The sequence below is a fragment of the Macrosteles quadrilineatus genome, unplaced genomic scaffold, assembly GCF_028750875.1.
Source record: "Macrosteles quadrilineatus isolate MER2022 unplaced genomic scaffold, UCM_ALF_1.0 Scaffold_8__2_contigs__length_117827958, whole genome shotgun sequence".
Taxonomy (NCBI): Eukaryota; Metazoa; Arthropoda; class Insecta; order Hemiptera; family Cicadellidae; genus Macrosteles; species Macrosteles quadrilineatus.
The window spans coordinates 54,903,350-54,919,607 of record NW_026542601.1 but is presented as its reverse complement, the minus strand read 5'-3'; the positions used below and the strand labels follow the sequence as shown (position 1 = coordinate 54,919,607).

General features: G+C 31.6%; 1 protein-coding gene across 1 annotated transcript in view; it reads right to left on the bottom strand.

Annotated features, from left to right (window-relative positions):
* Positions 1-16,258, bottom strand: part of LOC128999747 (alpha-amylase 4N-like) — a 67,527-nt gene that overhangs the window by 39,898 nt on the left and 11,371 nt on the right. The window contains exons 4-5 of the mRNA XM_054426406.1: positions 8,796-8,967; positions 7,779-7,894 (exon numbers count right to left, since the gene is read on the bottom strand). Of these exons, the coding sequence (XP_054282381.1) occupies positions 7,779-7,894; positions 8,796-8,967 (288 nt within the window). The remainder of the gene's footprint in view (positions 1-7,778; positions 7,895-8,795; positions 8,968-16,258) is intronic.

Below are 16,258 nucleotides of genomic sequence, written 5' to 3'. Positions count from 1 at the left end.
TTTACCAAGTGTACAGAGTTAATCAATTCAGCCTCGTTTTCTTCAGTCTCTTGTTGTTTTTCATCAATATTATACAAAGGTTAAGGTTTGTCTTTGTTCTGCCTTGTTGCTGGAGCACGTTTCTTCAAACAGACGTTGCTGAAATTGTTTGGCTTCTTGCACCAATTACAAAATTTGCCTAATGCAGGACAGGTCTGGTTATAGTCGTGATTCCTTCCACATTTCCTACATTGGTGTTCGGAAATGTTATATGATTTTGGCTTTATCTGGTCAGTACTGAAAAAAGGAACCCGGTTGTTTTCTTTGTTTATAATCTTCAGATTATTTTCAGCAAGCAAATTTGAAAACGTCCATAATTTAATTCTTTTTTGGCAAACAATAATTTCCCAGAACATCCATGATGGATTCTATACTTTCATCAGTGACATCTGTAACTAAAAAATCGTACAGCTGTAAAGCTTCTTTACCCATCAAATTCTTCAATTGTGCCACTTTTACAGGATTGGGTTTCTTCATTGTCTCTGTGGCTATAAAGTAGTTCTCAACGTCTTCCTTGAACTGCTTGAAATTTTCTGGCATATTGCCTATTAATGATAACTTATCTGGTTTATTGAATTTCATTTTTGAGCAGTCACAAACAAAATATAAATACACTCAAATGCACGACTGCGCCATGTTTAGTTTTTATTAATTAGTTTTAAATAAAGGAGACATTTTTTAGTAACAGTAAAAGTTTCTATTCTCAAAAACATAATAACAACTTATTTGTAAACAGATGTAAGATAAACATGAAGAATCATATGTTATTTTAAAAGCATAGAATATTAAATATCTAAACAATGTCAAATGCTCGTTCATTTTCAAGATGAGTTCGTTCGTATGGCTCAATCACGTCCTGATAGAAGTTCGTTCGCTACGCTCACTTACCTTTAGGTTGGAGCTTGTTCGCTGCGCTCACTTGCCTTCAGGTTAGCTCGTTCGCTACGCTAACTCGCCTCCAGGTTGAAGTTCGTTCGCTACGCTCACTCACCTTTTGGTTGAGAATTAGCTGTTGTCATGAATTAAACAAAATAATAGTGCTGCATCCTGTTGGTAAACCAATTAACTTTTTAATGCTATTGAACGTCACAGAAGCAAATTGTTTAGTTGAACCAGCTGTTAAGATTCTTGAATTCCATTTAAATATGAGTACTCATAAGGTTAACATGGGAAACTCCAGAGCCACTGGGGCGGAGCCCTTTTGACGAATCTGCACCAAACTTCACACAAAACATCCTTGAATAATGCTTAATAATGCCTGAAAGTTTCATTACAACCTGTAGAGCGGTTTCGGAGTCCATAAAGGACAAACATACATACATTGGATTTTATATACCGATACAGTATATAGACTAGCTGGCCCGTAATGTGGTTTTATGTCAATGCTCGTTCATTTTCAAGATGAGCTCGTTCGCATGGCTCAATCACGTCCTGGTTGAAAAACGTTTGCTACGCTTAACTCACCTTTAGGTTGGAGCTCGTTCGCTGCGCTCACTTGCCTTCAGGTTAGCTCGTTCGCTACGCTAACTCGCCTCCAGGTTGAAGTTCGTTCGCTACGCTCACTCACCTTTTGGTTGCAAATTAGTTGTTGTCATAAATTTAAAAAAAAAAAAAAACTAATAGTGGGACTTTTTTGCGCAAGAGTTTCATCTGTAAAAGCTTTACTTTTCTTCTCAGCATTTTTTTCGTTAGTGTACTTAGAAATGAAGTTTGAGTTTGGCGATTCATGCTTTTCAAAGTGGTGATAATTTTCGTGCTCTCTTTGTTGTTCTTTAGCTCCAAACCAGCGGTTTGGCTTGGAGCTTCAATGTTCTTGTGATGCGACACAGTAGAATGGATTGGAGCTTCAATGTTCTTGTGATGCGACACAGTAGTTTGGATTGGAGCTTCAACGTTTTTGGGCTGCGACACAGTAGTTTGGCTTGGAGCTTCAAAGATTTTGGTCTGTGACACAGTAGTTTGGCTAGAAGCTTCAAAGTTTTTGTGCTGTGACACAGTAGTTCGATTTGGAGCTTCAATGATTTTGGGCTGCGACACAGTAGTTTGGTTTGGAGCTTCAAAGTTTTTGTGTTGTGACACAGTAGTTTGGTTTGAAAGTTTCAAAGTTTTTGTGCTGTGACACAGTAGTTCGATTTGGAGCTTCAATGATTTTGGGCTGCGACACAGTAGTTTGGTTTGGAGCTTCAAAGTTTTTGTGTTGCGACACAGTAGTTTGGTTTGAAGTTTCAAAGTTTTTGTGCTGTGACACAGTAGTTCGATTTGGAGCTTCAATGATTTTGGGCTGCGACACAGTAGTTTGGTTTGGAGGTTCAAAGTTTTTGTGCTGTGACACAGTAGTTTGGTTTGAAGTTTCAAAGTTTTTGTGCTGTGACACAGTAGTTTGGTTTGGAGCTTCAAAGTTTTTGTGTTGTGACACAGTAGTTTGGTTTGAAGTTTCAAAGTTTTTGTGCTGTGACACCGTAGTTCGACTTGGAGCTTCAATGTTTTTGTGCTGCGACACAGTAGTTTGCCATTTCAAAATATTACCATTGAAAGTAGGAAGAGAAAATTTAGGTAATATCATTGATGTAGTTTTGGGCATAGATACAGGTAAGGGAAAGTTCAGTGGACTCACCTGAATTAAATCCGTTTGTTCATTACGTTCAGTGACAGTCTGAAGAGGTCCCTTCTCCGAAAACGCGATGCTCACCTTAAGTTTCTCGCTGATTTCATCAAAGTCGAGCATCAGGAAAATGTTGTCTTCAGTTACCTTTTCGTTTTCATCTTTTTCTTCAATAGGCAAATCATGTAGGTCCATTATTGATTTCGTCATTTCCTCAACTCGTCTCGCGTAAGTTGAAAGTACATTTAAGGTCGTTACTAGTCTCTTTGAAGAAATGGTAGTCTCATCGGCAGCTATCAAGTCGTTGGCTTCGGCAATTGCAGTCTTCAATCTTTTGCTTGCCTCGATGTAGTTCTTTCATAGCCGTTGAGAAGACATTTCTGAGTTTTTACTATACCCTTGCCTGGGGGATCTCCAACCACGGAAAAAGTCCGTCAACGCTCTGCTACCATGACGCGAAATTTGGATTGAGGATTGAGTTATGTCTTGCCCAATAAGTTGTTTTAATGTGGAAGCGTATTTATAAATTTAGTTGAGTAAAGTTTAGTAGTTTAGTTTCAAGATTCTTTGGTAATTACTAAATATAAGTTAGGAATGTGATTAGTTCTATGGATTGAACTTAGTTTAAGTTACACGAAAAATGAACACTTATTTCATCCAGTTTAGTTTTCATTCCAAAAGTTGTTAGTTTATTTACAATCACCAACAAAATATCATCTGTGTTATAAAGCATATGAAAATAAAAACATTTGTTATGTACAGTCTTATGGTATAGCCACAGGGGCACCCTGTTGTTAAACCTACCAACTCGGTACTTTCCTGTTAAAGGGAACATTCATTATTATCGATGATTTTTCTCTCGATATATCGATATTTTTGTTTTCCGATCCATTACAAATTGACAACTGATCTTGTTTAGGCTAAAATAGTCTATTATATGGATTAATAAATGAAAACGTTCTAAGCTAACCTAACATAACCAACCGAACTTGCTGTACTATTTAAAAATTCCTTTTGATAACAGAAAAACAAGTTAAACACAGAATTTTTATATGTTACACAGCAAGTTTGGTTAGTTATGTTAGGTTATTTTTTTTAGAACAGTTTCATTTCATTATTGTTTGTTGATACTGAACAAAATTTATCGTAGTTGTCAGCTGATATGTTTCAATTGGTTAATATCGATATATCGAGAGAAAAATCATCGATAATAATGAATGTTCCCTTTAACAGGAAAGTACCTAACTCTTTAATGCTAATGAACATCACAGAATCAAATTGTTTAGTTGAACCAGCTGGTAAGATTCTTTAATTACATTTAAATATGAGTACTCATAAGGTTAACATGGGAAACTCCAGAGCCACTTGGGCAGAGCCCTTTTGACGGATCTGCACCAAACTTCACACAAACCATCCTTGAATTGAAAGTTTCATTACAATCTGTCAAGCGGTTTCGGAGTCCGTAAAGGACAAACAAACAAACATACATACTTTATATATATATATATATATATATATAATTATTTTATATATATAGATTAACATAAAAATGAACGTACAATAATATCAATACTGGGATGCCAAATCGTCTTTCACTATATAACATACATCCCTAGAAGCACAAATATGTATTTTATAAATATTTAATATATTCAAAGTTTTATATGATAGAACATCAAATAAATATATAAATAATATATTTTTAATTATAGTTTGATATATTCAAATATATATTTAAAATATTATCAAATAGCAATGCAAAATAAAAATTAAATATAAGTTTTGAATACATAAAATAGACTCATTATATATATTGATAAAATAAGTATAGTATCTATAATATACATATTTTGTATGTATATTTTTCCTATTAAATATGTGTTGAGAACATTTTAAATATATATACATATAATATTTTTGAAACTATATTATATATATCATGTATTTAGAAATATATTTGAGATATATATTTTGAAACACGTCAGATGTTTTTGTTAATAAAATAATAGTATATTTGTAGAATATATATTAGAATCTATTATAGTTGGCAAATAAATTAATAGCATCTTTTTTGTATAGTGTCTATCAATTTGTACCTGCATTTGCGTTTTTTGTTTTAAAATTGCTATTGTGAAAGCGTTAAAATTGAGTAAATAATAATACATACTCTGTATGGAGTCACTCTATCGTGCAGGAAATAAAAAAATATTCATATAGTTAAGGGGGTTAATAGGGTTAATAGGGGGATATGATACATGTGGGTCAAACGAAGAAAGTGGGTTTTATTCTTTTACTAGCAATATGTGACAATTAATGTGATCATGGAAATCTCGAATGATTGGCTACAAAGCAAAGGGAGCTAGCTAGTGACTGGTGACCTTTTAAGAAACGAATTACGGTTGTATATGACGTTCTAAAATAATTTATTTGATTTACTTATGTCATAAATTACATAATATTTGTTATACTGTAGTATTGAAACTAATTTTTGTAGTTTACTGTATTTGTATTCGTGGGCACTACTCACTATTCACTACAGCACTATTCAACTCAACTACTTGATGCCTAAACAGATTAACAGAATCATATTATACTGTAGTATTAAAAATATTGTAAGTATTGCAACCATTGCAACTGTCGGCTACTCTTTCACCATTTGAAAACTAAGACTATCAACAATCACGGATAGCTCAAGTGTAAGGCAAAAGGCTCATAAGTTGAAAGAATCAGGTTCGAGACCCATCTGGGCAAAAAAAAAATCGTTTTTTCAAAATTTGTTTTTATGAACTTTAATTAATTTACCCAACTGATAATTGTGCTTTTCATACTAAATCTTTATTATTTTGTGTTTTTATGTTTAGGCCCTATGGGATGGTTGGAAGTGATATTATATACATTTCTTATTTAAATATTATTCACATAAAATATATTATTGGAACATATTTTTTTATTTAATAAATTCAAATACATATTTTTTGTATATTTAATATATTTTAAAAGTTATATAATTTATTTTTGTAAAAAAATACAACCTACTTCAAACGCTCTAAAAAGAATGAAATAATTTCAATAAAGTAAAAACTTTTGTATTAGGCAAGCTCACGTATTTTAAGTCAGCGCGGCTCTATGATGATTTTTGATGCAAAATTGAAAGAGGGTGTCCATATTGCAGGTGACTATCTATAACTAAAGGTGTTAATCTGCATGTCTTTTTCATAGTTATGCGTTAAGTGTTATTTTATTACCGTAATCAGAGATCGGTATTATAGTGGTATTAACGAGTATCTTTAAAAGTTTTATAACGCATTTAAATGTTTCTAACTTGGAAAAGTAACGTTTTAATACTAAACTAGCTTCTTTTCCCTATCATAATATCAAACTAAATTATTTTCCTATTCATATAGAACATTTGTGTGTGTTATTTTCATAATGCATTTATTCTGAAGTAAACATAAAATACAAGAAAATATTTCCTTTAATATAGGTATAAACAATAAAACAGTTCAGTATGTTTTTTATATATTTATGTTATCCAGCTACAATTTATTGATTTTCAAAATACACACACATCAATCATATTTGCAGTTTGAGCCGCGCCGACTTGAAATACGTGAGCTTGCCTAATACAAAAGTTTTTACTTTATTGAAATTATTTCATTCTTTTTAGAGCGTTTGAAGTAGGTTGTATTTTTTTACAAAAAAAAATTATTTTATGATTTTTAGTGACTGTATATTTTTTTATATATTAATTACTTGTGGATTTTCGATAAGCAAAACTGTTTGATACAATCAAAAGTTCCACAGAACAATCATTATTTTAAAACTGCTTGAGTCACCTGTTCAGGTTACATAATCAATGGGTATGGAAATAAACATCTTTACATATTCCTTAAGAAAGAAAGAGTTGTCCATTACATTAGGCCTAATGAAAAACTAATTGTCTTTTCTAGATACATTGAAATGTCAGACATCATCGTTTCCTACAATCGGTGTACTTCTACATTTTAAAAAGAAATACAGTAACGTCTCAAGCCTTTTGGAACAATATGAAAGTTATTCCTCAGCTACCAGCACTAAAAAATCTCTCAAAAGTGGAAAATTGGTCGTTAACACTATAGTACCTTTGGAAAATATTATATGAAAGATTGGTTCAACTAAAAGTGGTGTAAGTCATGTAGGGGGTTTTGTTTGCTCAAGATATAGCCTAGTCGAAATTGCAAATCATCTTCCTCTAGGACTTTCCGAAGCAGGCATAATAGTATTGATATGATATAGTAACTGGGTAGAGAATATCAATAAACATTCCACATCTGCAAATGCATGTTTAGTAATTAAAATATTTAACACTTTTAAGACAATTGACGATTATGCACTGTCACACTTCTTAGGTCGTGTAAGGAATAATTGCATTTGATTTATATTTAGACCTGTTTTACGAATGCTTTGGTTTTCACAATACACCTTTATTTGTCAACAATATCATACAGCTATTCACTGAAACATATATGTTTTTGTAAGTCAGAATATTCAATACTAAAAACAGAATTACTGTATACACAAATCAGGTAAAACGTTAAAATACATTTTTTATAGTAACCAAAACAAAATGCATTTTTCTCAATGTAATTCATTTAGGCAATAGTTTATTGGTCAATATGAAGCAACTGTTTCATGAAGAATTGTCTGTAGCTTCATTTAAATGGTTTTAACTAACAGCTGTAGGAATGTTATTATTATTTATTGCCTTCTCTGCACAAATGTAAACAAAATAAATGTTGAATATTTAAGGTTTTCAGAATTTTTCACCGAAACAAATATTATACTTAAACATAATATATAAGGTACCAAATAGAAACTCTCCTGGTTATTTTGGTGGTGGAACCACACTGTTCGGTAAAAGAATCACAGAGAAATTGGTGAACATACATAAAAAAAAAAAAACATCGCCGCAAACAAATTGAGAACCTCCTCCTTTTGTTGGTAGTGGGGAAGTCGGTTAATAAAAGGGTCATTAATACGCAATTACGATGTATAAAATAGATTGTAAATATTTTAATTCACATGCATTTAATAATATATTTTGTGCTACTAGGGATATTACAACTTAATAACTAAAAGTAAATTGTATATGTCTTACCTAAATCCGGCGACACCAAACTCTATTAATTTGTTTAAAAGTTCCACTATCGGTTTTCTGACTGACTCAAGAGCCTGGTTCAAGTCATGCAGGCCATCAAGTTCACATTCTCTTACCTGAAAAAGCAATAATAAAATTACACTGCTGTAAAATTGTAATAAACAATTTGTAAATTCCATAATTTTTCAAAAGTGCCATTTTTTTATATTTTATAATAATTTACAAATAAAAAAAAACTTTTTTAAAATACCACGTTTTCAAACGCCCTAAAAAGTAGAAAATAATTCATTAATATGTGGAGGGAATAATACTTGTAAAATTTTAAATAAAAAACGTAGGGGGCTTGCAATAGCTAATTTACGATTATCATAACCTATTGAATTATTATTATCTATTGCATGCGCCCCACGTTTTTCGTTTTAAATCTTACAAGTATTTATTCTCTCCACATATTTATGAATTATTTTCTACTTTTTAGTTCGTTTAAAAACGTGGTATTTTAAAAGGTTTTTATTTATAAATTATTTTATACGTACTTTTTAGTCTTTAATGTGTAAAAATGTTAAAAATAGATTTTATGGCTTATAAATACACAACCAAACCTTTCTGTAATCACATGTTTTTGCTACTATTCTCATTATCATAAAACTTTAGAATCTCTTGGGAGCATAACCTGTACCTCTTAACATCTGCTCTTTGAACAAACTGTCAAATTTACAGCTGACTTTAATTGATATATTTACATTCATCCAAAATGTAAACATACAAAATTTGGAAGCGCAAGGGAAATATGAATATAAAATGATTTAATATTGCATTGTCATCCATTTGTTAGCTATATTTCAAGTTTCAAGATCCTAGCTCATCGGGAAGTTGTTTTAAAATCGATGGCAAAATTTGTACCTAACAGACAAGAAAGCGAGGTAATAAAAACGTTTTAAAATAAGCCTCCAGCACCCCTACATTTGGCCGTGGTTGCTATCTAATGATTATACACTTACTGCACATAACACATACCTGTCCTGCATCTTTGTAGTCTATGGGGTTACAATATCGATCGTGGAAGTCTTTAGATGAGTAGGGGACCCCTGGGTAAGATTTGTCTCTAGGGTAACACAATGACCCTCCAAAACCACGACAGTTGTCTCTATCAGCTGTCATATGGTTGAAAACTACATCAGCAAACACCCTGTAAAAGCAATATAGTCCAGTAAATATGGCAGAAAATACGGGGTTGCTGTGAAAAAGATCGGGTAGTTATGATTTTGGTGAATTTTCCATATAGGGAATATAGTGTAGTCATTTTAAATCAAAATTTCCCCATTACCTAAAAAAAAACTCTTATAAGTGTAAAACGTGGTACATATACTGAACTTTACTTCTGGAATAACATACTAAATGTCCTCGAAAAAACTTGTGCTACGGCCGCCATCTTGGAAAATGGCGTCCAAAAACCAGTTTTCCCCAATTACTCAAAAACTATTCATCCTATAAACATTAAATATAAAGAATGTTCGCTAAAGAAAGAGCTACAACTTGTAGAAAGAGCTACAATGTTCATTTATAGAATATGTCGATATAACTAACCGTTTATCCATAAAATGCAATATTTGGAAAATAAATTAGAAAATTCGTAAAAAAACATAAATTGCTATTAAAAAAGGATAAACTATTTAAAAAATTATTTGATTATTTTTATTTAAAAATTGGAATTTTCTGAACAGTTTCATACCTTTAACATAACTTTTCCTTTTCATTTATATTTGCTGTGACATTTTAAATGGTACACTGCTGATGCACTACTGGTACCATAATAATCCCATACTGAGTTCATTATGGTACAAGGATGGGATTTGATATGTATGTTTTATTTAGCTACTGAAATTATGAAAGTAATGTCTTTGATCGTGTTCTAGTAATTAACCAAAAACTCCAATTAGTCCAGCATCTATAGGGGGTTGAGTATGCACTGAAAGTGTAACTCTTTTTGACTTTTGATTGTTGTTGGGGGCATCTTGGAGATGACAAAAACCGATGTTGTCGCCCTCCCAGCAGGTGCACAACTTGGGGGGGAGGGGGGGAAGGTGCTCTGAGACGCGTTCTAGAAAATCGCTTATATCTCGTGAACTAGACACGATGGAAACAAGCTCTAAACGGCATTGTATTACCAACCTCATCTGCTTTAAAAACGTATCCAGGAAAAGTCCGGTATTAATGATATTAGTTGAGTTATTTAACAATTTATTTAAAATTTTGAATAAAAACCCCTAAAAAACGTTAAATTATCCATTAAAACCCCTTTAAACGACAAAAAGTACAGTTTTTCATCGTGCATAATATGTTTTACACGCTTAAGAGACTTTATATGGTAATTATATTGAAATATTACAAGGTTATGCTAGGTCTCCGATGAAGCGGCACGGTGACGCAGGTGACGCCGCTGCGCGGCAGGAATCAACGTGAAGTACAGACTTGTAAAAAATGGGTATGTACCGAAAGTGTAACACATTTTGACTTATGATTGTTGTTGGGGGCACCTTGGAGATGACAAAAACCAATGTTGTCGCCATTCCATCAGGTGCACAACTTGGTGGGAGGGGGGGAAGTAGCGCTGAGGCGCGTTCTAGAACATCACTCATATCTCGTGAACTAGACACGATAGAAACGTGTTTTAAACGGCATTGTATTATAAACCGCATCTGCTTTAAATATTTTACAATCAAATATCCTATATCAATGATAAAAATTGAGTTATTTAACATTTTACTTGAAATTACGAATTTAAAGTCAAAATACCGTTGCGATTGCTATATAGCGGCTGTCATTGCAGGTGCATCCTTTTCTTCTTAATCCTGCAGCTCCTACTGCCAATGTTTTAATAATTGTAAAAATCCTTATCATTAAAACAAGATGACTAAAAAAATATCCATTGTTTTTTATGTGTAGTTTACATGGTAGTAAGTTTTAAAATGAAGTACAACATTTCCAAGTATATTTTACAGGGTGTCCACAGAAATTTTTTCATTAATTTCCCTGACTTTCCATGACCATTAACCATTGATATCCATGACTCACGAACTTTACTCAAAAATTATAATATACTGTAAACACACAAATAATACTGCCTAGACAGAAAATATTGAAATACGTATTAACAGATAACAATGGCGTACAACAGGTACAACAATGAACCAAATACAAACTCAAAACCCATAAACTAAGACAACTGTATAAATTGAATTGTCGTATATTTGTGAAAAATTCTGAAAAATGCTACAATAGTTGGGGTTACGGCTGACTAGATCATTGAAAGGACCCCTGAAATACATCCATCATTGGTGATTTCCATGACTTTCCATGACTTTTTGCCTATTTCCATGACTTTCAATGACCAGAATTTTTTTCCATGAGTTTCCATGACTATCTCTGACTTTCCAGAATGTGGACACCCTGTTTTAATATTATTTTAATAAAAACTGTATACATTTCAAACTTAAGCATTTTCTTTGGTAGTTGTACCTAGATTTTTGTTTAAATTTTATATTTAAAATAGACTAGTGTTAAAAACAGCTTATAATTATTCCCTCGCAATTAAACTCGAGAACACTGTACATATTATTTTGAGGAAAGTACAGTACACTTAATTTTTTTGTAATTCGTGTGTTGAACATAAAATAAACTCCAAACACAGTACTATTCATTGTTTTATAAGAGTTATATAGGTAGATAAACGGTATTTTGACTTTAAATTCGAAATTTCAAATAAAATGTTAAATAACTCAATTTTTATCATTGATATGGGATTTTTCGTTGTAAAATATTTAAAGCAGATGCGGTTTATAATACAATGCCGTTTAAAACACGTTTCTATCGTGTCTAGTTCACGAGATAATGAGCGATGTTCTAGAACGCACCTCAGCGCTACTTCCCCCCCTCCCGCCAAGTTGTGCACCTGATGGAATGGCGACAACATCGGTTTTTGTCATCGCCAAGGTCCAACAACAATCAAAAGTCAAAATGCGTTACACTTTCGGTACATACCCAATTTTTATAAGTCTGTACTACACGTTGATTTTTGCCGCGCAGCGGCGTCCCCCGCGTCACCGTGCCGCTTCATCGGAAACCTCGCATAACTTTGTAATATTTCGATATAATTACCATATAAAGTCTTTTTAGTGTGTAAAACATATTATGCACGATGAAAAAACTGTACTTTTTGTTGTTTTAAATGGGTTTTAATGGATAATTTAACGTTTTTTAGGGGTTTTTATTCAAAATTTTAAATAAATTGTTAAATAACTCAACTAATCATAGCTACTGGACTTTTCCTGGATACGTTATTAAAGCAGATGAAATTGGTAATACAATGCTGTTTAGAGCTTGTTTCTATCGTGTCTAGTTCACGAGATATACGCGATTTTCTAGAACGCGTCTCAGAGCACCTTCCCCCCCTCCCCCCCAAGTTGTGCACCTGCTGGGAGGGCGACAACATCGGTTTTTGTCATCTCCAAGATGCCCCCAACAACAATCAAAAGTCAAAAAGAGTTACACTTTCAGTGCATACTCAACCCCCTATAGATGCTGGACTAAATTGCCCATATAAAACTCATGTTAAACGCACAGTATCATGGGAATAGTGTATCTGCATCCACTAATCTTCAGTACTGCACGTTTAGCATGTGTTTTATATGGGCAATTGGAGTTTTTGGTTAATTACTAGAACACGATCAAAGATAGATGGTAGGTTTAAATTTAAAAGTTGTTTGTTTTTACAAGACCTTAAAAATGTTACACAATTTTACATATGTTGCCATTTAAAAATTTCCCATTTACAAGGCTACCAACTAAAAAAAAATTAAAATCATAGAAAAAATATTTAGTTTTTTAAATGTTGACTTGTTGTATATAAAATTAAAGCTGAACCTACGAGGATTACGAATTTTCAAACAGAACGAAAATAAGTTTAGTGGTTTTCAAGATACAGGGTATACTGTAAGTATCAATATTTTCTATAAAAATGGCCACCATTTTGAAACGGACAAAGATCAATGAGTTCTGTTTTCACTAAATTATTTGTCTAGTCTAGAGCTTTAAAATGATGCATAATATGACATATATTTACATTTGAAAACTCTGAGATTCGAACCCATGACCCCCAATTTCTTGAACACTCTGTATTTTAAAAATGGTAAAACTATTTTTAAGTTATTCGTTGGGTATGAGTTAGTGGGGAAAAGTTTTGTTTCATCCCTGTATGTCAAGCCATTCGTCTGTAATCTGTTTAGGGCAGCTTAGAAGATTCACCCTGTATATATATATATATTTATATTACTAAGCAAATCAAAATACCACAGTACCCTAAAAACATTTTATTTTATATTACTTACATAATACAAAAAAGAACAAATCCGATACCCAACCCACCAAATGTATATAAGAAATCAGGAATTTACAAATTATCATATAACAACTTTGAAAAATACTATATTAGTCAAACAGGTCGAACATTTGAAGTCAGATACAAAGAGCATATACAGGCAATCAGATCAAACAATATGACAACACAAAAATCCTCATACGCCGAACATATACTTTAAACCGACCATACATACTCAGAAATGAATAAAAATATGCACATTCTGGATATTGAAAATAAAGGTGAAAAAATGAATACAAAGGAAGACTTTTATATTTATACTCATCATATTAATGACAAAGACAATTTACTAAACTTGACACAAATTCATAATCAAAACGTAATATTCAATGAAATTATACATCTTAAAGTCCTTCCCTTAATATAAAAATTATCACCTGTTCTTTAATAAGAAATATCTAATAATGTTTGTAAATAAAAGAAACTACTAGGTTATATACTATACTGTGATCATGGCATTAATGTCCGAAACATGTAAGTAATATAAAATAAAATGTTTTTAGGGTACTGTGGTATTTTGATTTGCTTAGTAACATTTAAAGTAGCCCTCATTGATGTATACAATAACAAAATATATTTATATATATAAAAACATTATTAAAAACTAAGTACCCTTTTTTTAATTAATTTTATTTAACAACGACTAGTTTCGACGATTATGCCATAGTCATGTTGTTTTTATATCTTAACAAATACAATAAACATTTTATCTAAATAATAAATACAATCATATGATTTCATAGGTTTTGATGACTTTAGATTTCTTCTGTTTTAAATGGTCTTTATACTATATATAATAATTTTCTCTCTTAATTTAACTGCAGGATTTTTTCAAATATTGGATTGCATTTGTTGATGTTCATTGTGTTTAGTAAATTTTCTGGTTGTTGTTTATAGTTTTTGTAAATGTAAAAATCTTCTTTAACATGTAATTTTGATTTGTCTTTTTCATATTCAAGGATTTTTAAATTTTCGTGGATGCTTTTGTATTCATGGTCTGTTTGTATTAAATGTTCTGCAAAATTAGATTTCATTGTTGTGCGGTTTCCTGATCTAAATGCTTGAATATGTTCTTTGAACCGTTTTTCAAAAGTTCGACTGTCAGTATTTTATAAGTTTTTTTGTAATATTTTTGTTGTTCTTTAGCTCCAAACCAGTGGTTTGGCTTGGAGCTTCAATGTTCTTGTGATGCGACACATTAGAATGGATTGTGAATCTATCTGAAAATCTTTGTCCAAATTACGTCCAAATTCATACAAAAAGTAAATCACAAGCTGCAATTCGAACAATTGATACGACAAAAAAGATTTGGGTAAAAGAAGAAATCAACTTTCTATACAGCAAACTAAACAAAATTGAAAATCAAATGACAAACAAACTAAACGAGATTAAGACTAAATTACATTGTGAAACAATAGAAGAAATACTTGAATATATACGAAATTGGATCGAACCTATCATGAACAAAAAGAAGACCACACAAAAAATAAACTTAATAAGCTACGCAAAAACCAGGTAAGCTACACATTAGAAATAGAAAATGAAATACAACATGAATTCAGTACAAAATTTAAAAACCTGACAGATATTGTGTTCACAGAAAATGAAGAAGAATTTTTAGGTAATTCAATCAAATATAATTTAAACCTAGACCACCACAAACATAATCTGAAAGAAGATCTTCTTAACTTAGAAATGTCCATAAGAAAACAAAAAGATGACGTACAAGATCCAATAAGACACAACATTATACATGAAATGAGCAAATTGAAGTTACCAAATACACGTCCAAATACCACTAGAAAATCAAGAGAAGAACTATCCTTAATTAATAATATAACTGGAAAATTAAATGAATGTGACGCAATAATAACCAAAGCGGATAAAGGAAATTCAGTCGTTGTCATGAAAAAGAATGATTATGAAGAAAAAGTCAATACATTTCTTGAAAAAGGAAAGTTTAAACTGTTAACAAAAGATCCAACAGAAGAATTTACAAAAATAGTCAACTCCACTATTACAAATTGCAAAAGTATTACACAAAAAGAAAAATCTTCATTGAAAGTACCAAATCCAAAGTCACCTACATTACGAGCACAACCGAAAACACACAAACAAGATATTCCGATTAGACCAATGGTAAATTTCCGTCAAGCACCTACATACAATCTATGTAAGTATTTACATAACAAAATAAAACAGAACATAAACATGAATAATGATATAAATGTAACCAATACATATGAATTAATTGACAAAATCAAAGATATTCACATACCACAAAATTCTTTATTTCTTTCATTTGATGCAAATGACATGTACACGAACATACCGATAGATGACACAATTAAAATAATGAAACAACAATTAATAGAACATGGAACACTCACAACAACTCAAATTAATGATTTAGTTAGACTAACCAAAATTACATTAAACCAAAATTATTTTCAATATAATCAGTCATTTTACATTCAAGAAGACGGTTTACCTATGGGTTCTCCTCTGTCTGGACTTCTAGCTGACATTTACATGAATAATTTAGAGAAAACCAAAGTTTTAATTGAAGGCAACCAAAATTACATTAAACCAAAATTATTTTCAATATAATCAGTCATTTTACATTCAAGAAGACGGTTTACCTATGGGTTCTCCTCTGTCTGGACTTCTAGCTGACATTTACATGAATAATTTAGAGAAAACCAAAGTTTTAATTGAAGGCAACCCAAAATTAAATTTACTAAACACAATGAACATCAACAAATGCAATCCAATATTTGAAAAAATCCTGCAGTTAACAAATCCAAAATTATATACTGGCACCGATATGTTGACGATATCCTTTGCCTTTTTGAAGGAACACAAACAGAAGCAAACAATTTACACGAACACATAAATTCAATCTCGACACAAATTAAATTCTCAAAAGAAATACAACATTCACACATTAACTTTCTAGATATAACCATTTCAAAAGAAAAACACATTCACAGATTTAAAATTTACCGAAAACCAACTACAACAAACAGTATCATACCTTCAC